Source organism: Branchiostoma lanceolatum, chromosome 13, assembly GCF_035083965.1.
Source record: "Branchiostoma lanceolatum isolate klBraLanc5 chromosome 13, klBraLanc5.hap2, whole genome shotgun sequence".
In the NCBI taxonomy this organism is placed as follows: domain Eukaryota; kingdom Metazoa; phylum Chordata; class Leptocardii; order Amphioxiformes; family Branchiostomatidae; genus Branchiostoma; species Branchiostoma lanceolatum.
Genome location: NC_089734.1, coordinates 4,002,888 through 4,027,920, shown reverse-complemented (window position 1 = coordinate 4,027,920; position 25,033 = coordinate 4,002,888). Strand labels below are relative to the sequence as shown.

The 25,033-nt window shown below is 40.3% G+C and overlaps 1 protein-coding gene across 1 annotated transcript; it reads left to right on the top strand.

Annotated features, from left to right (window-relative positions):
* Positions 1 to 695: 695 nt before the first annotated feature.
* On the top strand, positions 696 to 17,056 carry LOC136446861 (SKI/DACH domain-containing protein 1-like). The gene is made up of 2 exons (XM_066445496.1): positions 696 to 3,690; positions 15,780 to 17,056. Exon 1 carries the CDS (start codon positions 730 to 732, stop codon positions 3,682 to 3,684), a length of 2,955 nt encoding a protein of 984 aa, XP_066301593.1. The 5' UTR covers positions 696 to 729; the 3' UTR covers positions 3,685 to 3,690; positions 15,780 to 17,056.
* Positions 17,057 to 25,033: the final 7,977 nt, after the last annotated feature.

Here is a 25,033-nt window from a genome sequence, read left to right as displayed (position 1 = left end):
TTGACTGGAGATGTATACAGGAAACGGGCTATTCCCATTATAGAAATGTTGGTGTGAAAATCGTACATTCCAAAAGGCGGGGGTTTGTTCCCTCCCCTAACCCCTCCCCTATTACACAAATCTCTTTTGTCTCCGGGTTCCAGACATTTGTCGCGACCAATCGCAGAGCGCGAAACGGCCATTAAACGATCGTTCCCTCCTGAACCGAACGGCTCGTATTTAGTAAGGTGGTCTCGTCATTTGTCAAGATTTCCCTGTGACAGTTGGGAGCCATTCACGCCGGTGTTCACATGCATGTGCGCCGAGCAGTGGGTTAGTTTCGCAGTCTCTCATATAGCGGCGAGATCGTGTGCCTCCAATCTTTTGTACGATCTGCTTTCACTAGTCGTTCGTTCATTCATTCGGTCGTGCGTTCTAGGAGTAGCGAGGTCGCATTTCAAGCTCTGAGCTTTCTTGTTCTGTCATATTTCCAGGTATTCGGCTTTCGTGGCTTCGCGCCGGTGACTTCCACATGTCAGTGGCCGTAGCTGTAATTATTTCGTGTGAATCAAGAAATTCCAACAACCGGGGTCATTAGTGTCTCCAGAACCAGAATATTACTTGGATGTGTAATGTGTATTGAGACGTAATTTGTAGTTTTATTTTCAGTATCTTGAAGCATTTTGTTCATATTTTTTCTTCTTCTTTTTTTTCAGTGTAGTGTTGAGGTGTTGAGTCCCCGGGAATGATATGGATGGTTTGCCGAGAAGTTCAGTGTACCCGGGCGAGGGCGGCCATGCCGTGGTGAACGGGGCCCGGCTAGGATACCTCTATGTCGGCGGTCAGCAGATGTTCGCGCTGTCCGAGGTTTTCACGACGTTACTGGGAAGCATCCCGAGAACAACCGTCCACAAACGGATGGACTACCTCAGCGTCGACAAACACCCGTGCACGCTGGAAGAACTGAGGAAGCTCAAGTCGCTAAACGCCATCGCATTCCACTCCGCAAAATGCACCCTCATTTCACGTCAGGACGTCGAGGCGCTGTGCACTTCCTGCGAAACCGAGCCGACCTTGAAGACTAAACGAAGAAGAAAGAAAAACGTCGAGGGGGGTAGCGATAAGATAAAGAAAGACTTGATGAAAAAGAAGAAAAGCGAGAGAGTGAGAGAAATTCCAAAATCAAAAGGCCGCGCATGGGAAGGTGTCGCTACTAATCACCAGAAAAACAAGAACGCGTCGTCTGCGGGGCAGTACTGCGGCTCCAGCCACGATCGGAGCGCTCACTCGCAGCGCCGCGCCACTTTATCCACCGATTTACCTCAGAAATCCCACCTCCACGGTACCAAATGGATCAGGACAGACTCGCCAAGGTTCGGGGAGTATGGCAGCTTCACCAAGAATGAGAATTTCTGGAGTTTCACGGAGTACCACGCACTTTCCGCGAACGTGCAGAATCGGACTCAACTGCCGAATGGCTTTGGCGCCACGCGAGTTCTCAACCAGCAAGTTGTAAACAGCGTCTCTCTGTTTGGAAGGTCGCACAAACAGAAAGTACACAACGAAGCTTTCGAGAAACAGACTGGAGAGTTTAGAGAGAAAACTTTGCCAGGATTTGGGAATGGTTCTCAGAAGGGGAACTCTAACGCGCGGTCGTGTTTTTCAGATTTACCGGTAAAGCAGCCCAGGCCACCGCCTGGTTTGTTTGGATCGGATAGCGTCACTTCACAAGCCAGCAGCTTTGGACTGAATAAACTCAGAGATTCTGTCAAGAATTCCTTCAGTTATCGTCAAACCGTCAACGGAACGAATGCTTCAACTTTCAAGAAACCAGGAAACCTTGTCGTGAGTTCGTCGAGCGACAGAAAAGTCCCGCAGACGACAGATGGGGAGGTCCGCGATTTAAATGGGTTTCAGTTGAATCACGGACTAAACAAGGGCCATGGTCTTTTCGGAAGTGCGGAGAAACTTGGCAAGAAACTTCGATTTGAGGGAAGTTCGCTGGATTTTATGACAAGGACGGAAACTAAGACAACCTTTGGATCTTCCTATTGTTCTGGCAAGACTTTCGCGCAGGAACTGAAGGAAAGTGTGACGGAGAAAAACTCAGAAGTTCGTTTCGTGAACGGGTTTCAGTTCAAAGAACATGGCGTTCGAATCCAACATGGCGGCGCGCTGGACAACAGCTCGGACTCCGAAAGTTCATGTCACTCTCTTCTCGACATCGACTCAAACCTCAGTGCCATGTCCAGTCTCTCAGCTTCTAGTGACTCTCTGAGTTCGGACACAACTTCTAGCGACGATTTTGAGTCGGAAAGCGATGATTCTAGCGATTCTGACGACTCCACGTCCAGTTCCGATTCAAACTGTAGCATCAGGTTCCGCAGACCAAACCTTTCTCAAGATCTGAGACTTCAGCAACGTTCTTTGGTTAACGGATGTCTTAAAGGCGCTGGGTTTGTAGTAGAAGGGGCTAAGAACGGGCTTCAAGTGCCTTCTTCGACCCAGTTTTTAACAAGTTCCCACACCCGCGCCCCTCCCCCTAAGGCAGAGTCCCTCCCCTCCCCACCAACTTCGCCGCAAAGTGCCTCGCTTGTTCTCAAGAAGCACGGGAAGAAAACTTGGTCTGTAGACTCTATTAAAGTATCTCCTCCTCAGGAAAACGTCTTAGTGGGAAGGGAAGACGTCAGAGAGTCCAAGGAGGAAGATAAGAAGTCTTGCACAATGAAATCCCCCTTGAGAAGTGGCCCCAAACATAGCGGCCGAGGTAGGGGGGCAGTGCGGAAACAAAACAATGAAGCTATCAAGCCTGGAGCCAAGAAAGCCATTCTCAATGGCTCCAAGTTTTCCTTGTTGCCTAAACAAGGAAAAGTCGCTGACAACTTCATGAAAGTTCCGTCCAAGGGCCAAGACGCCTCTCAGAAAAAGAAGAGAAAGTTGAACAATGATGACGCTGTGTTTTCAGGTGTGAAAAAGATGAGAATGGAACAGCCAGGTGAAAAACTTCAAAAAGCCAAGTCTCCTCAGAAAGGAGTCAATGGTTACATACAGAATGCAACCTTCTCCCCAAAACTCGCCAAGATTGCACCGCCGCTTGATGACACCGCCAAACTGACTGAAAACGAGCTCGCAATAAAGTTAGAAGCGATCTCGTCCGAAATCGACAATCTACGGAGAAGCAAGACTAACAAGAAAAAGTTGAAAAACAAGGTGTTGCCCAGACCTAAAGCACAAATACCGAAGAGAAAATCAAACTTGAAGACATTGAAGACATCTAAACCAGATCTAAAAGGTACTAAGAAAAAACGAAAAGTCTCTCCAGCCCAGAAAACAAATTCGAACTTAGCTTCCAAAAGTTCAGATAAGACTCAAAAGACTTTGTCAAAAGCCACAGCTAAGTCGCAGCCCACTGAAGATGGTTCAGAAAGTAGGACGAAAAAAGGCAGCTACCACTCCATGGCTCCGGGAAGAAAAACATTCAGCCTGCTTGCACAGTTCCCATGGATGCCTACACTGACTTTAGGGGTGGACGGCGAGTTGATGCCGGCGTATTCCATGAGACTCGAACCAGGGACCAAGCCATCCAGGAAGCATCCCGCAGTGAAGTGGAAGATGGGGGGAATGCCTTACAGCAAACCGGGCATCGTGCATGCAAGCGATCTACGCAAACGGAGAGGGAGAAAGAAGAAAGCAGATGTATTGTGATCTCAGGTGTGTAGAGTGTATGTACTGTCTGTGACCGACCCTGTCCCCACTTCTAACACATGCGAAACACTACACCACAGTCACTCTGTGTACACAGTATACTACATCCCTTATCTACAATACCTGGCCTTTCTGCAGAGGCCAGTACCTTTCACTACCACGCAAACAGCTACTAATGCTACCAACGGTACCTCTAGTAAATTTGTGAACCATTTTACGAGTCACATGGATAAGTTTTCACACAAAAAAGAACAATACAACACCAGAACATACAGGAATTTCTCAGATTTTGACAAGAATGGTTCATTTTGGCATCTCCCAGAGTATCTAGTACAGTTGTGAATACAGTTCCCATTGGTATTACGAGATAGATTTTATAGCTACAACATTGTTTATTGTGCAGATTCCACATATGGAAATACAGATAGAATGATCAATATAGAAGGTTTTGTGGTTTTGAATGAAGTTTTGTACTGAATGCAACAAAAAGATAATCCTGGTTTCCAATTTTTAAGAAGTGTAATTCTTCACTCAATCTTCCTCATACAAGGTCTTAAAACTGTACAGCACATCACACAATGTTTCCCTATGATATGATGAAACAAACAGCTTATTTTTGGAAAGATAAGAGTCTCAACCAGGAGTAATAGATTTGTCTTTTCCTAAGCTCTCTTCTATTTTCAGTGATTTTTCAAACAAGTACATTTATAGCACTAAAAGAATTGAATTAGTAGCACTGTTTTGGAAAGAGTTTTGGTGAGAAAATGTTGTAGAATTTTGCATGAACATAGATATCATTAATTCAGCACGTGTGTGACAAAAATCACAACAAAATGCAAGCACATTTATTTCAAAGCTGACCTCAGAGTCTTAGAAAACTTAAAAGTCTTTTCTATCTAGTATGTCTTTTATATGCATCCTGATAATGTTCACATTCATGGCACCCTAAACAGCATGGTTTAGCAGGAGCATGGTTTAGCTGGGTCCCTTGGTGAGGTCACTAGGCCATGGGCAGCTTGCCAATAAATCTAGTGTGTTTGTGCTGGGTGGTGGGGGCTGGTTTGTAGGGGGTGGAGTCTAGATGTACTCTCCAAGCAGAGGAGGGGTTCTGGCAGGTTTTTGACGTGTTTTTAGGCATTTTTGTCGGGTTTTCTACTTTGTCATTTTTTTGATGTAGTGTGGGTTGGCTATACGAAAAAATGACAAAGTAGAAAGCCCAACAAAAACGCCTAAAAACACGTCAAAAACCTGCCGGAACCCCTCCTCTACTTGGAGAGTATTTAGATGGTGCCTGTGCCCTGCCTTAGGAAAGGTCAAGACCAGGTGTTTCTTTCCTCGTGTTCAAGGTTAACCAGGTGGTTATTGACAAGAAAAGTCTTGGAATTACAGGAATTTTTCACTGGTTCAGGAAGATATTAGCAGTAACATAGTTTTGTGAAAATACAGTTTCAAAGATATGTAGTATGTACTGAAAAGTTATATTATTAGGTGGTACTGGTTGACTGGCCATTTTTAACTTGATTGTAGGAAAAGTAGACAGATCCAGGTGGTTATTGATAAGAAAAGTCTTGGAATTACCGGAATTTTTCACAGGTTCAGGAAAAAATTAACAGTTCTGCGGAAATACAGTTTCAATAGTATGAGTGTTCATACTCTTAGACTTTAGTATGTAGTTGAATGTTATATTATTATTACTTATTAGGCAGTAGACTAGCAATTTTTAACTTGATTATATTTATAGGAAAAGTAGACAGATATTATATAGATTTGGCATTATTGATCCTAAAGAAATCAACCATGCCTGCATGGTCCACATGAACCATTCAACAAGTGGCACAATCACATGCATCTAGCACAGCAGTGTATTGTGTTATGTTGTTATGGAAGGCAAGAAGTATATTTGGTCTGTTTTGGCCTCCAAACTTGCAAGCTGTCGGAATGTCTGTCTACAATTTGGTAACATCTAAGAAGAATACACTGAACTGTTAGAGCCAAATTTTAGCATTTTTGGAGTGGCAAACAAATGCAATGTGTGGTAACAATGTTTTTGCTCCAAGAGTCCAACTAAATGGAGCTGTAGTGTGTGTCTATGCAAGCTGCAAGCCTTTGTATCAACTGTTTTGTATGATTACATACTAGAAGCCCATACCACTAAAAATGGAAATACAGAAAGGTATACCATTCGTACATCTATCTGTTGAAAATGAAATGACATTGCAACATAATGACATAAGCATGTTTGAATATTACTAAAATGCAATGGTTTGCAGCTCTGGATTTTGTTGTCTGAATGCATTTTCAATTTTTGCCTTTCAAATCTCTTATCGACAATGGTTGTTTCTATCTGTGCTATCCACCCCTGTATAGGAAAATAAAGTTGTTGGATGTTATTGTAGGTGGCATGGACACAAAATAACTTAAATACATGCCCAGGATAGCTTTTGGTATCCCAGCACACTGTGCACATCTAGTATTCAGTCGGTGGTTGAAAACAGTGTAGATTTTGATTTAACAAAAGGGTTAACATGTGGGCTAAATCTCTGTAAGTCTGTCCAAGGAGGTTATACCTTTAATCTTGGTCTGTCTTCTTTCTGTTTTCTAGAAAGGAATTGTGGATTGTTATAAGCACATGTAGATATGTAGTAACGTTACATGTAGTATGATGTACCATACTAACTGAATGTACATTCACTTACAAGGAGCCTACACTGTGGAGACAGTTGTAGACATTATAAGTGTTAGTATCTATGAAAGGGTAAAGATAATAGCCTATAACAATATGTGTGCTGTATTACAAGAAAACAACAGAAGAATAACAGAATAATTCTCAGTGGACAGTGAACTGTGAATGGATCAGCAATGAATCTGCATTTAAAACGAACCATATACAACATAAATGTACTTAAAGTAAGAGATCAACAAAAAATCTATTTGACCCTCAAGCCTAACCTTTCTACATGTTAGCCATGGTTTACTTTTGTTTCTCTTCGAATTTCTCTTTTGCGGTTTAGCCCAAGGAAAGCTGAGTTGGTGAGTGATTGATTTGGTGTGTACACATGATATGGTGCGACGTAATTTATGACTAGTTCATTAGAGGAAGAAAAGGTGTTGGGAGACAAATCTCTTCTTTTGATCTTTTATGTACTGGTTTAGAATACTGTCATTGTAGTAGGTAGAGTCCTATATCTACAGTACAGGTATAAAATAATATAGGACCTGTGCTTTCCATGTATTTTTAAAGGTGGTGTGTTTGTAAGATTTGACTTCATACTGGCCCTCATTTCATGGCTTGGTTTTATTTTGGTTTGCTTCAAAGGTCTTGATAAGTCATTGAGTGTTGGTTGTGAACCAAGTTGCCATGAAGTTAGCCTACCTTGCAGGCTCCTCCGACTGTTTTCTTTTAGTTTCCGTGTGCCGTTTTCTTACTACTAGTATTACACTTTTTTTCTCCAGCCAGTAAGAAGAAGAAAATGTTATAAGAAAACTGTGCACAAAAAGAAAACAGCTGGAGAGAACCTGCGACATAGGCTACGTGAAGTACTAGCAGGGCTCAAAATTGATTTTGGTTGCACAACATATAACAAACTAGAGTGTCAGCAAAAACTAATATCATAAAAAACATCACTGCCTCTCTTCATAGTTTGCATCTAAGTTATGTAGCTAACTAAAAGATCTTAAACGAGTAGTACATCAGAAATGTATTTCTTTCTGACCCTTGAATGTCAACAATATGCTATATGCATGTTCTAGAGTACAATACTGTCAATAGTACTACATTTAGTGATTTGTGTACGTAACCTGCATGAATATCGGTGCACCCATAGTCAAAACTAGATGCACAGCTCCAATTTTGGGTGCACAAAAGTGCTTATCCACCCAGTTTTTCAAGCCGTGACTAGACTCTTGTGTTTTGTTGAACAATATCAGTATAGACCTACATAGCAAATTTCTTTTTTGAAAGTGTATTTTCAACCCACATGTCTATCTGTATTGAATAGCTTGTATGTATATTAAACCGCCCTTCAGTATAAGAATACCAGCTTTGCTGGCAGGCATAGTACTACTGGTATCGAAAATCAGAAAAAAGACTTCAGCATTCTGTATTGTATAGCCCGTATGTATAACCGCCCTTCGGCATAACACACCAGATTTGCTGACAGGCATAGATAGAATTGAAAATCTGAAAAAGACTATAAGTATAAGATAATTTCCAATGCAAGTTGTTCCGGCATAGTCTACTATATTGTCCTCACACTTTGGTTCTCTTGTCTAAAATTCCTTGCCAAATTCCAGAGAAACAATACATATGTATGTATAAATCTTTGCTGGTAAAATGAAGTCAAATACCAGAGATTCTATGCCAAATGAAACTTTTATTGACATAACCCTGGGTGTCAGGGGTGAAATATTGTCTTACTCAAATCACAACAGGAAAAAGTACACTAATAACAGGGTGACCCGCATGACTTAAGCTTGGTGGTTCAATTTTTTGAAACTGCCCAAATTCCCTGCTACTCCTAGGAAGGGCATCTTGGTTGGGGCTGCACACGTCTTTCGGAAGGGACGTAAAATGGGGGTCCCGTGTTCGAGGAGATGCCTCAAACACGTTAAAAAGGAAGGGCTAGCAACCCCTCCCTGTAGAAATATATCCTGCTACTGAAACAGCAAGGAAACTTGCTGCCCTACCTGCCACCAGACACTACAAGGTGAACAACAACACAGCAATACATGTACTGTGTTAATTTACAGCACAGACTTTTTTTTTTATTGATATTAGAACATTTTACACTTGTAAGAAATTTGACCTGACTTCAAAGCCAAATAAAACTTGATTTTAAAGATTGCTGCATTTTAACCTATACATTGCCCAATTTTGAAAGTTTTGTGAAATATTCATGAATGATAATATGATGAAAGGAGTCCACTGCACTAGTAACAGTTGTTACAAGCAGATTGTCAGTCGATTTGTAAAACATTTTCAGTTCTTTCTTATAAACAAGAACAGTAATGTAACATATCTTAAGTTAGATATAACACAACAACAATGGTGTTATGTTACCAAGAACTATTTTCTAGTAGAACCACCATGTCATTCCTGAGGATAATAGCAAAAATGTTTTTCAATTTTGAAAAGCATCGTGTTATGGTGTGTTGCTGACAATGTCACTCATTTTTACTTTTTACAAAATCCTGTCAATCTCAATGTGAAATAGGTCTTCTAGACCACCCCTAGTACTGGAACAACAACATTTTGGACATGCCCCCCCCTTTAGCACTTGTACATATAACCCAGGGCTTGATATTCATTTTGGGAAATACGGTAGGTGCACCAGTGTACCTATTAGAAAATTTAGGTACACAGAAAAGACTTTGGGCTCACAACATAAGATAACTATAATAAAGCTTATGTGATAAGGAGAAAATATTGTAAGAAATGAGTTTTTAACAGCATTATTCTTTTGTGCTAACTTTTCATAGAGTATGTTAGGTGGTAGCTAACCATAGCTAGCTAAGCTTTTAAAAGATGCAAGGAAATGGCACAAGCTGACCAAAAATACTGATTTTGTGCCCTTGGCATATTCTGGCTCTTCAAATATACAGTATTTAGGCCTCAACTGAATAAGCAGGGAACCCACAGCATATCCTATCACGAGATTAGCATCATAGTCTTTTGAGTCTTTCAAATATGAGCAACTTAAGATTTTACAGTCTACAAAGAAGTTCACATCAGCCCTGATAAACTCAGTGGACATGTGGGTTGCTAACTTGCTAGTTGCTTGCATGCAAGGATTTGTAGTTAGCATTTTTGGACAACTTTCAATATCGTGCCAATAGAATTTAGAGGCCTGTTGTCTTTTTTGAAAGAAATGCTGGGAAAACTTGCTTGTGAGTTGTAGCAGTATCAGCATCGGAGGTATAATTCGCTTCTGTATACCACTGAAAGTAAGTACAAGTATACCAAAGCCGGTATAGCTGCTCAAATCTTCTAGTTGCCGATATCATACATAGAGTCTACTGTTTTGTCTTGAAACATTGTCTTTTCCGTCTAACATGTTACTTTGATATTTGCAAGTTACAAAATGCCCCTCCCAAATACCGATTGAAATGCATTCTTCTTTTAATAGTCTGACAATGCACAGGCCTGGATTCTCACATTTATATCACCCAATGGTTGTAATTCTACTTTACAGGCTTCAGTGAGAAAGCATTGAAGTATATATTAAACTGTATATATCAAATAAAGACATCTACAGTGTAGATTATATACAACCAATCCAAACATTGCTGCAGCCCTTTGACCAATACTTAATGCATGAAACTTTACAAGACAAAATCTGAGCATTTATAAATGTCTACTAGAGATATAGGAATAGGAAAGAGGCTTTCACATGGTAGCTTGCTTCATTCTATATGATTGTTGAGTACAAAAATCTTCTAACACTAGAAAAATGTGACAGAGTACTTTAAGTCCTGAATAGACACTTGAAAATTCTAGCGTGGCCAGGTTTTAAGCTGCGAATGTTTTACCGCTCAGAGGGGTCAGAAGTCGGAATTTGATCGTGAAGATAAGGAAAGTATAGTGGTCATATATTATTACTGTACACTGCCGTGCTAACTGGAGTTACAGAAAAATTCCACTTGTGGCAGTCACTGAGAGTTAGGAACCCTTTACTAGTAGGCTTTAGAAAGAAAGTGGCAGATCTGAAAATCCTGGCAGCTTCCCAAATTGCGAACTGTGAACCCTTCAGTGTGTGAAGCTAGTCTCTACTAGACAAGACTTTTAAGTTACTATGCTGGCTATAGGGAGAAGTCTAAAGGTGTCAGACAGCACAAAACTGATGTCTTCATTCCACAAAAAATATGTAGGAGAAAAGAAGACTCTTTGTTAGTCTTGTACATTTCTGTTCTTTTTCTTACTACAGTGTTGTGTACAAAGGTATTTCTACATTTCTACTTTCTATGTAGACCCTTACATTTTCTAGAAAATCATACTCATAGAAAAATCTAATTCTTTTAACGTCTTGTCATATATCTAGTACTAGGCTTATCCCTGTGTTCATTTTCTATGTACAGGTAGACTCTACTACCCGGTATAGTATAACTGAGGCCATTGATATACAGCCAAACCTGTACAAACTACAAGTGCCCACCTGGCCATTGTGACCACTTTTTTTTTCACTTTTTTTTGTTCCTTAGACAAGAACTCTTCCACCTTCTAGCAGCTATTACCAAAACTTGAAATCCCACCTGAGTAGATGCAGATTAGTACAGGGGAAATTGAGTTATACAGGTATTTCTGATGTCTACTTGCACCTAACCTGCACTGCTTATGTACTTAAAAGTAGTATGGGTTTATAGGTGTATGTGGACTTTTTGTTTGCTGTATTGACTGTCACCACCTACCATGGAATGGGAAAAAATCATTTGAACGAAGTGGTTTTATACCAGTTTTCAGTGTGATCCATAAAGTAATCTGTGACCAAACAAGCCCAGAATTTTAGCTGTTCAACAGTTGTGCAAAAATATTTGGCTTAGGAGCTGCATTGTCTTTAGGAAGAGACGTAAATAGGTGGTCCCGTGTTCGAGGAGGTACCTCGAGCACGTTATAACAGCCTCATTACTCAGATGGATGCCTACTGGCTGTAATAATACAAGGCTGCAAGTCAGAGAGAGAGAGGGTGTAAGCCCACTACAGTTTGGGGTTCCACTTTTTAGGCAAAAGCTAACCAATTCATTGGTTCTCGGACTTAAAGAAAAAATGATGCTAAATTGGAGTCAGAGGGAAACCTTTAGTCTGACTGTATCAGACTAACTATGCCGGCTATAGGGAGAATAATTGCTCGGAGAGTGGCCACCAAAGGCTTTGCACGGACAGTCAGGGGAAATGTTAACCTTCCGTGGACTGACTCTCATGGCCAATTATTGAACTTTTTTGCCCGTACTCCCATAGGAAGGCCTGGTAGAGGCTAGGAAACATTGGTAAACAGTTTTCAGGTGGTGAATAGACTCAAGTTTTCCTCCTGGCCTTAGAACTGTTTTCTGATCGAAATCCACCTCCATAAACCTATCTGGTTTATTTGTAAACCCATGCAGAAGTTCTGGTATGATGCTGTCAAACTTTAGATATTTTGTCTGTGTCAGAACACGCCATGTATTTGCCAGGAAAGGTGTCAGAAATTCAGAATGGTTCAAATCCTTGCTAGAACAGAACTTTGTACTCTCCTGGCTGTTCCTGTGCTGCTTTTGTATTGTTTCAGGAAAGACTGGGGGTCTGCATACCTTTCCACGAGGTGTAGTAGGCTATGCCTATTTCAATTCACCGTTAATCGTAGCCGGCCCTCTTTAATTCAACATAAGCATCGTCAGTAAATTATTCACAAAGAGTAGTTGCTTACTTCTACATAGCACGTTGCTTGTTAACCCGAATTCATCTTGACAAATAGTTGGTATCTCAAAGTCAATGTCCGCTTGTGTCAGTATTCAAAGACTAGTTTGCCCGATACCCATGAATACAATGGTACAATCCAATGAAATGATTCTCCAAAACTTTCGCAATAAGTACAGTTAAACATTTCTGGGCCTCCTGAATTTACCATTAAGAGTTGTCGGCCCTCCTAAATTTACGGTGAGGCATTGCCAGGATCCTCCTTTCAGACCCTCAAGAAATACTGTAAATGCAGAAATATTCGCGGTGGTTTTATGTTCGTGGTTTTCGTGTCGACCGTTTCACTGCAAACTTAAAGCCACCGCAAACTTGTTTTCCAATACTGTAGCAGTATGTACTATAGCGCTCCCGCTAACTTAAAACCACTGCAAACACTCCATTTTCGCCTTACCGCGAAATAAAAACCACGCAAACTTAAATGCACTTACAGTACTGCACATGTAGCCTGACTTGTACCTAGGTGTAGGTCCATACTGACTTTGTAATCCAGTCCAGATTTGTTATCACTGCTTGAAGAGGGTGTGATAAGTAAATGAATGGGATAGGCAAGTTGAACTCCTCTTCATCATAGTTACCCCAGATTAAGATAATAGTCTGCTAAGTAGTTTAACATGTTTGCAAAGGGTGTTTCCTTTGAAATGGAAAACATCCCTGGAAGAAATAGTGGTTTAAAGATTGCACCAATGGATCGTTGGACAGGTATACGGTCGTGGCATTTGCTGTTGTCCTTTGTTCTGACTTTGACCCGATTCACACTGTGAGAAATTTTCTTGACGTACAAGGTACAAGGTACGACGACAACGTACGCCTTGGACGTACGGCGCCCTTTTACTGGGTGTGAATTGACCCCGCGCTTCGTATAACAGGCATACAACTGTACGCGTAACATTTCAGATAAAATTCCTATTTTTACTTGCCATTTATCACCACTAACCTTTTTTCGGAATCCGACCAATGCTGAATCAAAATTTGTTCTTGCATAACAAGAGTTTGGTTACATCTCATGATCTCAAACGTTTATCTAATAGTCCTGAAAGCATTATGCAATATTCCATATAGATATTTAAGTGCCAAAGTGTAGCATTCCTTCCAGATCAAGCTGCATTATTGCTTCAATCTAACTGCCTTAAACTCCTTTTGTATAACTTATGCAATAAGGTTTCTTTGGTGCCCTTTTCGGTAAGACTAGTCCATTTTGCAGTGGCATACTGGCAGGGTGTTTGGCCCACACCATAGGTCCTGGGTTTGTATCCTGACATGCCCCGTTGACGTTGTGCCCATGGGAAAGGCAAGGAGTTTCCTCATTTCACTCAGGTGAAAATGAGTACAAAGCTTCGGTTAGGGACGTCCCTGAGATAGGGTGTTAAATGGAAGGCCCGAGTTTGAGGAGAGCCACACCTCAAGCACATTAAAGAACCCAATATACTTATCATAAAGAGCAGGGGTCCTTCCCAGTATGAGAGGATCAAATAAATCTGTCAGAATATGCAGCTTGTTCTGTACAATACAAATCTGGTGTGTTACGCCAGAAGGTGGTTTACCAGGTATGCAATGCAAACAAGTTACATAACAATCACATGTCTCAATCTTCTAACTTATACCTAACTTAGTATGGATGCTGGATGAAGACTTGTTTGCTAGCAGGGATTGTCTAAAAGTCTGGTACAATATCCTTTCCTATGGTCCCAGAATCAAGTCATGTGGAGTATGTTAATTATTTACTTAAAAGCTGTGGGCTGCATACATAAACATTACATCAGGTACAGGTACAAGTACACAGGTACAGGTCCAGAGACCTGTACCTGAATAATTTGACAAAATAACCTGTGATCTTCAATTATGATAGAACTAATGGTAAGCAGAGTGTTTTTGGTATATCTCATCAGGTAAATAACCTACTCTTCCCAGAGGATCTTGCCAAATCAACTATGGTTCTGATTTCAGCACATGCAGTTTTTTTTCAGACAAAAAAACAAAACAAAAAGCATTGAAGCAGAATCCAAAAAACAAAATTGGTGTGGCCGTATGAAGAAACCAAAGAAAGACTGTTTCTTTAGGAGCTGACAAAAATATAGGGAAACTCTAGCAATGTTGTTGCCAAATAGTTGTCTTAGACCTCTACAAGTATTTCTGAGACTGCAGAATTTTGGTGGTACCAGTACATAGGTTCTAGCTGTGTAAGAATGATAAAAAAACACATGAACATGTAATTTGTAAAAACATACAACTTTTACTTCCAGTTATAGAAACAAACATCTTACAAGCTCTCTTCAGAAACAAGGCTGGCAGGGGCTTGATTGACACATTTTAAAAGTGCTACAAAATCAACTTCATTCAACTGGAAAGTGTACACAAGTATGTATTCAATGGACCACTAGATTTGCCTGTTTCAGAATTGACATAACATACAAATGTAGGTAAGGCACTTACGCTGAAGCATATTTTCAGAACTTCTTTTTTTCTTCAAATGTTTTATTCTATCCAGTTGCTTAAGTAACTGTCTTTTGGCGAATTTTTGTTTTGGCTGTTTTACATTTGAATATTGACCATGTACAAAACTTTAGACTCATGTTTTGGGTACTAGACATTTCCTAAGAACACTGAATGTACATATTTCAGTGGTTTAGAATAAACAATCCTTGTTTTGTCATTGAAGGCAAAACTACATGACCTTGAAACTTACACCACAGACACGTCAAAGTATTAAACAAAGGCTACAACTTTCAACTTGTTCCTCTTCAGTCTAGATTGATATTTATCTGATTGAATAGATTCTTTTCCCCACTTTAGGCTGGAAACAATAAATTGTACTGTTTTTAGTATGTGTTTTTGCTGTTTATAAAGCCCCATGAGTATGAAAACGATGTAAACAATGGTGTTAGGTATAAACTCTGGTGTACAATGGTGTTGGTTTTAGCTCAATCGTTACCATCATACATTATCTTGGGTCAGAAAAGCATTAGATGCACTTCCTATATTTCAAAGTGTACATGCATATACATCTTCGCACTGTCTACATTTATACTTCACATGATGGGTATGCAATTTTGGGGCTCGAAATACTGGATGCATGTGCACCTCTGTGCACCCAAAATTGGAGCTGTGCACTTAATTTTAACTGAGGGTGCACCAGTGCACCTAGATATTTTTGAAGGCTATAGGGCTAAGGTACTATTCCACACTAGCATACAGAATATTCTTGAAATCTAAGTACCAGAAAAAGCAATATAACCTTTGTTCTAGTACTTAATTTGATGTACTGTATTTCTTGTTTGAAATTTTGAAGCTAGCTAATAGAATTACAGATCTATGGAAGTTCATAGGAGAGGCAGTTGGATTTAGCTTTATGTAATTACGTTTTTTTACTCTATTTTACGTTTTGCACCCAAAACTTTCTGTGCACCCCAATTTTTTTCTGTGAACCTAAATTTTAAGCCAGGTGTATGTAACAATGTATGCAAGCGTTTTTACTAATGTGCGTCAGAAAAACAGTAGAAATACTTCCTATATTCAAAGTGTACATGCATATACATTTTTGCACTGTCAACATGATATTTCACATGATGATTGCGTAATTTGAAGCCAGGTTTATGTGTAACATGATACAAGCGAGCATTTTTACTAATGCTGGTTTGTCTGTGTCCTCTAGGTCACAAAGGTCAGGTCAGGAGGTCAATCCCTGTCAACCACCACCAGCACCGAGCTCGCCTGAACCTTTTCTCCTGGTTTCTTCCTGGATTTCCACCGTCCGTTCTCGCTCAAACAGCTTCTTCAACCACGGAGGATTCAAACCAAGGACTCTAACAACAGTTCACAACAAACAGACAGTTCGGTGCCGCCAGAATTCAAGCAGTTGTGCAGAAATTTTGGACCCAGAATGAAATCAGGTCGTGTTTCTCGGTGAAGCTCATGAGGTAAACAGACAGTCAGCGTTTTGCATGTTGCGTAGTTTGTGCTTAAAACTTGTTGTTTTCTTCCCAAAAATATGAAGCAGTATTCTCAGTTGTGAACAGTTACTGTGCAAAATAAATGTGTGTTCATGCTTAAAACTTATTGTTTTCTTCCCCAAAATATCAGTGTTTTGCATGTTGCATAGTTTGTTTTCTTACCAAAAATACAAGGCAGTATTCTCAGTTGTGAACAGTGTTCATGCTTGAAACTTATTGTTTTCTTCACAAAAATATGAAGCCGTATTCTTACTGTAAATCTTAGTTGTAAACATTTACTGTGCAAAATACATGTACGTTTATCTTGTACATGTTTTTTTTCCTAGATTTCAGGTTAAAACTGAAGTTTCATTCTTGTTTTATTTTTGAACGCAGAACCATGTTAATGAAATGTGACTAGCTTGATTTTTTTACTGCACAGTATTACATTTTTACAGCCAGAAAACTTACAAGCCCTCCAAACGTTGAATTCAGAGGCAAATATTCTCATGTTTACAGTATGTGCCAATATTTTCTGCACACCTGAATTTACCCACACACTTTCACACATTTTATATCCAAGTTTCCTAACTTAGAACTTTGCGGTAGGTTTTGTACCCGAATGTTTTGATACACAGACAGTGTTGAGGAGAGTCCATTGTGCAAATACACGTCTCTTGGTGCTAAGGGTAGAACCAGATTTGCATGAAGTATTTACCCAAGCCCTAGCAGGGGTCATCTAGGGTCACAGCTAGCATGAAAAAATAAAAGGGTTGAGCCCTTTTCTAAAATGTACCACAACTTTATATAGAAATTTATACCTCCGTTATTTTAGACGTTCCTGGTCGCGTAGTGTTGTAGTCTTTTATGTAGATATTTCCATGAATTTTTTTAAAAAGACGAGCACGTTGTCTTGGTTAGTGCTTTGAAACAGAGAAGTGATTTGTACAGAAGCGTATTTTTCTGGTGACGTTTGCAAATAAAAACCTGCTTTACAATATTCCTCTGTGTCTTGTTGTTATGTGCAGTATTCGGCTACTAACTGCAGCGTAGATGTGTTGGTTTATTCTGAAAAACGTTGCACGCCGCAAAGTTGCCAATTTTTACATGTAACAGTGTGCAAGAAAATTGAATGTTCCAGGAACTGTTTTGTTCTTGACTAAGGAAGCTGTTTTCTTCATATTATCCCAGTTTCTAGCTTATTAGTAGTTAATTGCTTTGCGTTTTTCATGTCTTATTTAGAAGACTAGAATTTATCAAATAGCGCAAAGCGAAAGCCCTCTTTAAAATGTGCCTGTGATATTTGCCTGCAGAGGTTTTATTTTCGGCCCGCCATTTTCTCAAGAAAGCGATCCCAGAACTGTGGCAAGACGTTGTGGCTGTGAAACTGTGTAGAAAGGGAGTACACAAGCGTAGAGCCGGAATGACAGTGGCGTTTGTTCCCGTGTCAGAGGCTGATGAATTAGACATAACACACTCCCTTCCCTGAATAGCCTGTTTTGCATACTGCTATTCAGGCTTGGCTCACAATGCTCACTGTAGACTGAGTCACTGATGTTTTAATCTAGGCTTATCCAAGAACTAAACCTTCTATCTATAGGATATAATATCAGTGGTTCTGAACTTCTGTTGTGTTTTGGAATTGGATAGTATTTTGTAAAAACTCTACATGAAAAAATGTACAGAATGAAATGTTGTGGTGCTATCGCCTCCTTGGTACTAACTATCTACTACGGTATTTGTAAACCCTGGCATAGCTGTGAATTTTTCATTATTTCTCTCACAATCGAAAAATCTCTCAGCTAAATATTGAACCAGCCTACATACAAACACATGAAACGCGTGCATTGCCAGAGCTGCGTTATAATGTACACTGAAACACTAGCATGTTAGCTGTCACAATGACAGAAAGAAAAACATAGCATATAAAAATTTAGCAGCAACGTTTCAGCTATTGCGACCCCTATCATGATTCTATAGCTCTTTTACGCCATCTAGATCCACTGTTATTATTCTAGACTATCCAAACCATTGCCTATAGGCACTGTACAGTGCTATTTGTCTGTTGTATGAATTTGATAGAAAAATCTATACCGGTTCTAGACTGCGATTTTGTCGTATCAAAACAATACTTGTGATAAAAGTCGCGTTGGTTTGACTGCATTTCCATATATTCACAATCATGCGTCATGTTTGAAATAACTTTAAGATATTTTGGCAGAAAATTGTTTTCTTTTTTCCTCACTAAAATATGTGCATTGATATGGTGTAAAATGCGATGTGATTTTTGCGTGACCCAGTTTTTTTACTCCCATGAGAAAACGCCCGGCCATATCTATTATTTCCGCTACGCCTCCTGACGAAAGCAGTGCTCCGGGAATCGCTTCTGACACACGCTTAGAGAATGGATTTTTTGTAGATTAGCGCTTCTTATGGTCTCTGTATTGTGTCTTATAAGGTTTAAAGGGACGTTAGAAGACCATAGAATAAACCTATGTTTTTATATAGAAGCCAGAGTGCCATACAGATACAGACTTGTCTCAACTCTTAGGCATGTGTAAACGCCACTGCCGCGGAGCGTCGCATTCTCATGATTTTTAGACCTCAGCTCGGAACGGATTGCTTCCTCTGCATCGGTACAATATACATGTTAACAGAAAATACAAAGTCTATACACTACATAGTCTTCAGTTAACCGAACGTGTACTGTACCAAAGACGCCAGCAGTACGAAACGGGCGCAACATTCGGAGCGAAGTGAGTGGTACGATTTTCACGCAGCCGACTCTCGCCGAACGCTTCTCCGGCTTGCAGCTCTGGCCGATTATATCCCCTAAAATTACCTTCTGGTGTTCTTATTTACACGAATGACATTGAGAAATGGAATTATGATAAACTAGGAGTATACACTAGAGAGAGAATGTATTTTCTGTTATCACAGAGGACTCTCTTCCGACCTTCGCGATCTAGTCTGGCTGTCACTGCTCGGCGTTTCCTAGCCGTGGCGACTCTTTAATCGGGTATATTTTGCTGTATGTCTAAAGACTCTTTTACATTACCCTCACAAGAGTCGTGGAAAGATCCATTGAAAAATCTACACCCCATCCATCGGCTGCGCGATAGTTGCTTCCCCGCCAGGTTTCTGGGTGTCCCTAGCTTCCTTGCACCCTTACCTATCATTCGGCACCCGTAGGAATCCCAGATCACCCGTAATATATCCACAGCGCGACCATTTGCGAACAATCCCCCACGTATCGCTCCCTCAGTTCAACCGCGCAGCCATCTTGTTTTGACGTCGGCGATGTTCGGAAGGTTCGGAAGATTTCCGACCGTTTCCGGAAAGCGCTCGGAACGTCGTCGGGGGATCTTCGCTAGTTTTCCGTAACGGTCGGAAATCTTCCGAACCTTCCGAACATCGCCGACGTCAAAACAAGATGGCTGCGCGGTTGAACTGAGGGAGCGATACGTGGGGGATTGTTCGCAAATGGTCGCGCTGTGGATATATTACGGGTGATCTGGGATTTCTACGGGTGCCGAATGATAGGTAAGGGTGCAAGGAAGCTAGGGACACCCAGAAACCTGGCGGGGAAGCAACTATCGCGCAGCCGATGGATGGGGTGTAGATTTTTCAATGGATCTTTCCACGACTCTTGTGAGGGTAATGTAAAAGAGTCTTTAGACATACAGCAAAATATACCCGATTAAAGAGTCGCCACGGCTAGGCGTTTCCCTACGTATTTCTCCCAACGCTGCTCCCATGCCGGACACGAAATACTGATACCGAGAAATGAATGACTTCTTCCAAGAAAAGTGCTGCATATCTTCTTGTATTCCGTGTACAAATCTACGATGCTACCTTAGTATGTAAATGTCAAGGATTACTACCGAATATTGGGTATTTGGACACCCCGTGAGGTACCACGTAAAGTCGCTACAACAGTGGAAAAAGCGCATTAGCACACTAGTACATGTAACGTTACTAGCACTAGTGTATAATGCAGGCTTGACTCACGGGTAAGTGGTCACCCCGCCGTCTTGAAGCCTAGCAGGAATCGGTATTGTTTCACAGCTAGTTGTTGTTACGATCTTTTAGAGTTTGAAAAATACGAATGAAATGCTGTATAAACGTCAACAACTTATGAAAGAAACAGGATTCTGTCATTGTCAAACTGCTAAGTTATAAGATATGCTGTTTAAAATGTTTGCACGTTTGTATGGAAAACTCCCCTATTTTGTCATTCGTACTTGAAACGTTTTTTGGGGTATCACATTTGCAATATCGCATTTATTCAGGTTGAAACAAATGCAATAAGGGTAAATGTTACTGTCCTTTTACAAATATTTTGTATAAGTAGGTACTAAGATATTATGAGTCTGTTTTACCACCATTTAATGTATGGAATTTTTGTTTCTTACCAACACGATGATGTATATCTTACAAAAACATCCTTTTTCGATTGCACAACCATGTAGACGAAACATTGAATCTACCTGGGAAGCAGTGCGTTTATAATTATAACACAAAATACTGTGTTATTTCTATTAGATATTATTGTTGATTTATATATGTACACTACCATTGTTTGGTTGTCATAGATTCAGTCTTTTGTTTAAGTCAACCTATGTCTGCGGTTTTTGTCCCGTGGTTTGAACTAAAAAGCTCAACAGATCAGGATTTTCGGTAAACGTTCGTGGTCGTGAAAAAGACTTATGCTTGTACAGTGACATGGGCTGGTCAGACAAAGTTGTCACTACACATTCAGTCAACGCTTGCAAAGCAATGCTAGACAGGTTCATGAAAAAACACCCAGTTACAATTAGAGAACACTGGATCAGCCCCACAAACCCTGTGTGACAGTAAGCTGAAGAGTAGCCGGATAAAAAGCGGTTTAAACTGGAAAAAACTTCCACCTAACCGAAGACTCAACTCTGCTAGCTCTACTGGATCCTACTGTTGTCACAGTGTTTTCCTTGCGGGGTCGCCTGAGGTCAGCCCTGTGTCCGCCCGCAGCTGTGGTATGTGTACATGTGGCCCATGGGATGTGTTTACTCATGGGAAATGTTTTCTCTGAGGACAAACAACAAAAACAACAACAATGGATGGTATTCTGTGCCTCCCTGCTTGTGATATACATGTAGTTGCAAACCGTACATCGGCGACTTAAAAAATTTACTTGCTAGAAATATCAGAAGCGAGTTGTACAATACTAATAAGTACCACTTTGTGAATGCTACCTAACTTCTGTAGCAGGACTGACAAGAAAACTGCGGATCCTATCTTTTGCAGGAATAGCCTTCCTCTACAATATCCACAGAAAGACAAATCTATGAAAAAAATGTATGACATGACAACTTTACAGAATTCTCACACTCACTGTCTTCTCGGTGTTGTTGTTCCATTTTTGTGTACATTTGTAACATTTTCAGAAAACCAAGACTTGAGTAATGCAGATTACAGACAGTCAGGTTATATTCTGTCATTACTTGTATCTAAAGACATCATGAGTGGGAATATAAACAACACAGGTTTTATTTGCCCCTCATCATGGACTTTTAATCTCATCGTTTACATGTTCTATCCTTTTAGATTTAGACCTGTTACATAACGCTCATCACTGGGAATAGAAATGTGGCCTATCAATTGTCAATTTGTACAATTCCTGCACCCCCCAGGAAAAAACATTCAAAGAAATGTAGTATCAGTTGTCCTACAAGTACAAATAAAGAAATCCCAATTCTAGAGAATCTATTGTACTATTGTTTTGATAAATACAATAGAGGGAGGTCTAACTCTAAGAACGGCGATTGTATTTCCCCTAAAGGGTCTATTCAAAGTAGTTCTTGTTTTAATTAAGTTTTAAATATAAATGAAATTCTTTTTGAGTCGCTTGTGAAACTTCAAATTAATTACATCTGCAAGAAAGAATTGTTTTTCAAGTGAAATTCTACGTGTATACCACCGATATCCGTACGTTTCTATTTTTGTTTCAGGGAAAGTTGCCTTACACTAATCAGTAATCTGAATTGCAGTTGTTATTCAACGATTCGACGTTTCATTATGAAACCAAGGATGTACAAGAAAAAAAAATTGGAAGTATGTTGAAAGACCGCCATTACTACAACTAGTACAAGATCCTATAACCTGAAAGAACCTCCTAGCTACAACTTACCGGTTATCAACAAAACTGAATGGACCAAATATTCCCTTGGCACAAGACATAAAAATACAGTAGAAAATCAGAGAATATTAAGGGAATATCCAACAAACTGCAAGATAATCATAGAAACTTGTCGGGTAATCTACCGCGAACGAAGAATCCATGGATAGAGAATAAACCTTCGGACCAACCAAGATTCAAGTATTGACTATTGTCGATGATTTTGCAGCATACCATAACGTGTACACTCTGTCAGTCCCATAGCTGAGTATAAGTACGCCACGAAGTAAATGTCCCTCAGATATATGGAAAGTTGTAGTAACATTCATGCACTGTTGTTGTGACCAAATCTTCTTCAATCTAAATACCACATCTTTCCGTGTTTTTTGTGTGTGCGTTGTTGCCCAGTCTTGTTGAATAATTCAACTGACCCAGATAGAAATGACAAACCCCAACCCAAGCCTTTTATCCGACGTACTTCCGACTTATTTAGAGAAACATACTGCCGATTATTTCAGATACGGGAGCGTCTGACACTTGTATTTAACAGTAACAAAAATATCAATGATTTGTTATGTAATATAAGGGCTCCCTTGGAAATCAGTCACACTGAAGGGACCACCCTAAAGATAAATAAATAGTTATACAGTAAATGAATAAAGGTTAGGCTACTTTGATTTTCACGATTCACTGGTATTAACTGCATATTCATATCTATTCTTCTTCTTAATTTGAATCCTGACAGTATAATATATTAACACGTATATGAATATGGTAAGAAGAGTTAAGATATGTGCTACACTGTGTACACACAAACAGATCTAGAGACTGAGAGAGAAAAGAAAGAAAGAAGTCAAAACACCAGTTTCAAATACTGGATACTCTCATCAAAACATACATTCCGTTGATAGAATTCAGGGATACTATTGTTTACATAAAAATAAAACAAAATGCACTCAAAATCAAAATATTGTTGACCATAAATAACCCAGCACAATATGTAGTGAAACTGTTGAAGATTTATTTCATAACTTGCATTTAATCCTCAATTGGAATGCTAACTTTCCAGGGCAAAGTTACAAGAAAGGGACAAAGGAATTATGCGATAACAATCAGTCCTATTCGACAATGAAACACCAAGATGAGCTCTTATGCAACTCTTCTTGCACACAAACGTTTCGAGATGGCAGAATGTAGAATGATCTAGAATGTGGTTTTGAATAAAAAACATTCCCATAACATTGTTCCTTTGGCTTCTAAAATGTTATTGCTTGTGTGTGTAGAAGTACCTATAGTATCCTCAGTGTTACCGGTGGTACTTTCACAAGTCGCCGTGGTATAACAACCATTCAGGAATCCAGCGTTCGACATGCCGGTTTCAAAAGTGCCAGCCCAAAAGTCCAAGCCTAACCTAAACTCCGCTTTTTCCCACGGTTCGCTCCCGTGAAGTCTTCACACCAAGTCTAATATCGTGACGGTTTCTCTCCCCGGGATTTCGCGCCTTCGCCTTCAGACCCGCACATTATCGGGTACTTGTTGAATCGGGAGTTTACAGTAGTTGACACTTGGGTGAAAAGTGTGCAAACTGGACATAGCGAGGGGGCGGGTTGTGTTATAGCATCCACCAGGCCCTGCAGATAGCTGGAAAAATAGTAGAAAAAATTGGCCAAATAGAGTGAATAGTATGCTAAGGGAGTCGGCTACGGACATGACGGAGAGAGGGTCCAATATCATCCCTCTATTTGGCCAATTTCTACGATTTTTCCAGCGACCTGTAGAGGCTACTCTGGTAGAGGCTGGGGTTGTGTACCAGTCGTCAGAATCAAGTCTCTACCAAACTACGCTAGCATGCCATGTATAGGGAGAATATTTGCCAGTGTTTCATTTGCAGGCTTCTACGCGGGCACAATGTGATCTTCACCGTAGACTGACTCTACAGGCTATTCATTCCTTTTTCTGCCGAATTCTACGATCCATACGCCCGTAGCCGGGCCTGGTGGGGGCTAGTAGTAGTAGAAAATCTGCCCTTCTTCGGAACATAAACATCATAAGATATTGAGATTTTTTTGTTTGCTTTTTACGCACATTTTTGAGGTTTTTCTCCCAGCTGTCTCAATGTTTCCTTCCGAAGACGAGGCACCGTGTAATGCTGTCTTACAGAAATGACGGACAGCGGACAGGGACGACAATAGCAGCTATCCTGAAGAAAAATCTTCCGTCGTATCGGTAGTAGTCACGGTAGCGCTGAGAAGAGTTCCTTCGGCCGGGCTGGAATTTGGATTCCAGTTTGGGCCGCTCAAAGTTTCACTTCTTCCACCATACTTTATGTATAGCAGAAGGATTTCTCATTGACCAATGGTAGCTGAGTTTTTTCTTTCCTAAAAAGTGGAGGGCCCTTGTTAAATGCTGTGCCGCTCCTTCGGAGAATTAAAAGCTGGTGGATTGATATTCATTTCTGTTTGAAAAAACTCCAAATCTGGAGCCTGGGTGCCATGGTAACGCTTTCCGCAGCCCCCATGCTCTGGAGTAGAGTTTTATACGGTAAGGTAGGATGTTCTTTTAGTTTAGTCCGCTCCTTATCTGTCTCTTCTTCGGCTCCGCTAATAGTAGTCTAGTTGTTATGAACTGAGGAGCGACCTAAACTGGAGCAAGATAACTCCTACCTGGCCGAAACAATATATTGTGCTCTTAGTAAGGGTCCCCCGAAAGTGCGAAATGGAACGAAATGGAACGAAATGGAACGAAATGGAACGAAATGGAACGAAATGAAACGAAATGGAACGAAATGAAACGAAATGGAACGAAATGAAACGAAATGGA

Excerpts from the sequence above, each read along its gene's own strand:
- LOC136446861 (XM_066445496.1), top strand. The coding sequence starts at position 730 with ATGGATGGTTTGCCGAGAAGTTCAGTGTACCCGGGCGAGGGCGGCCAT.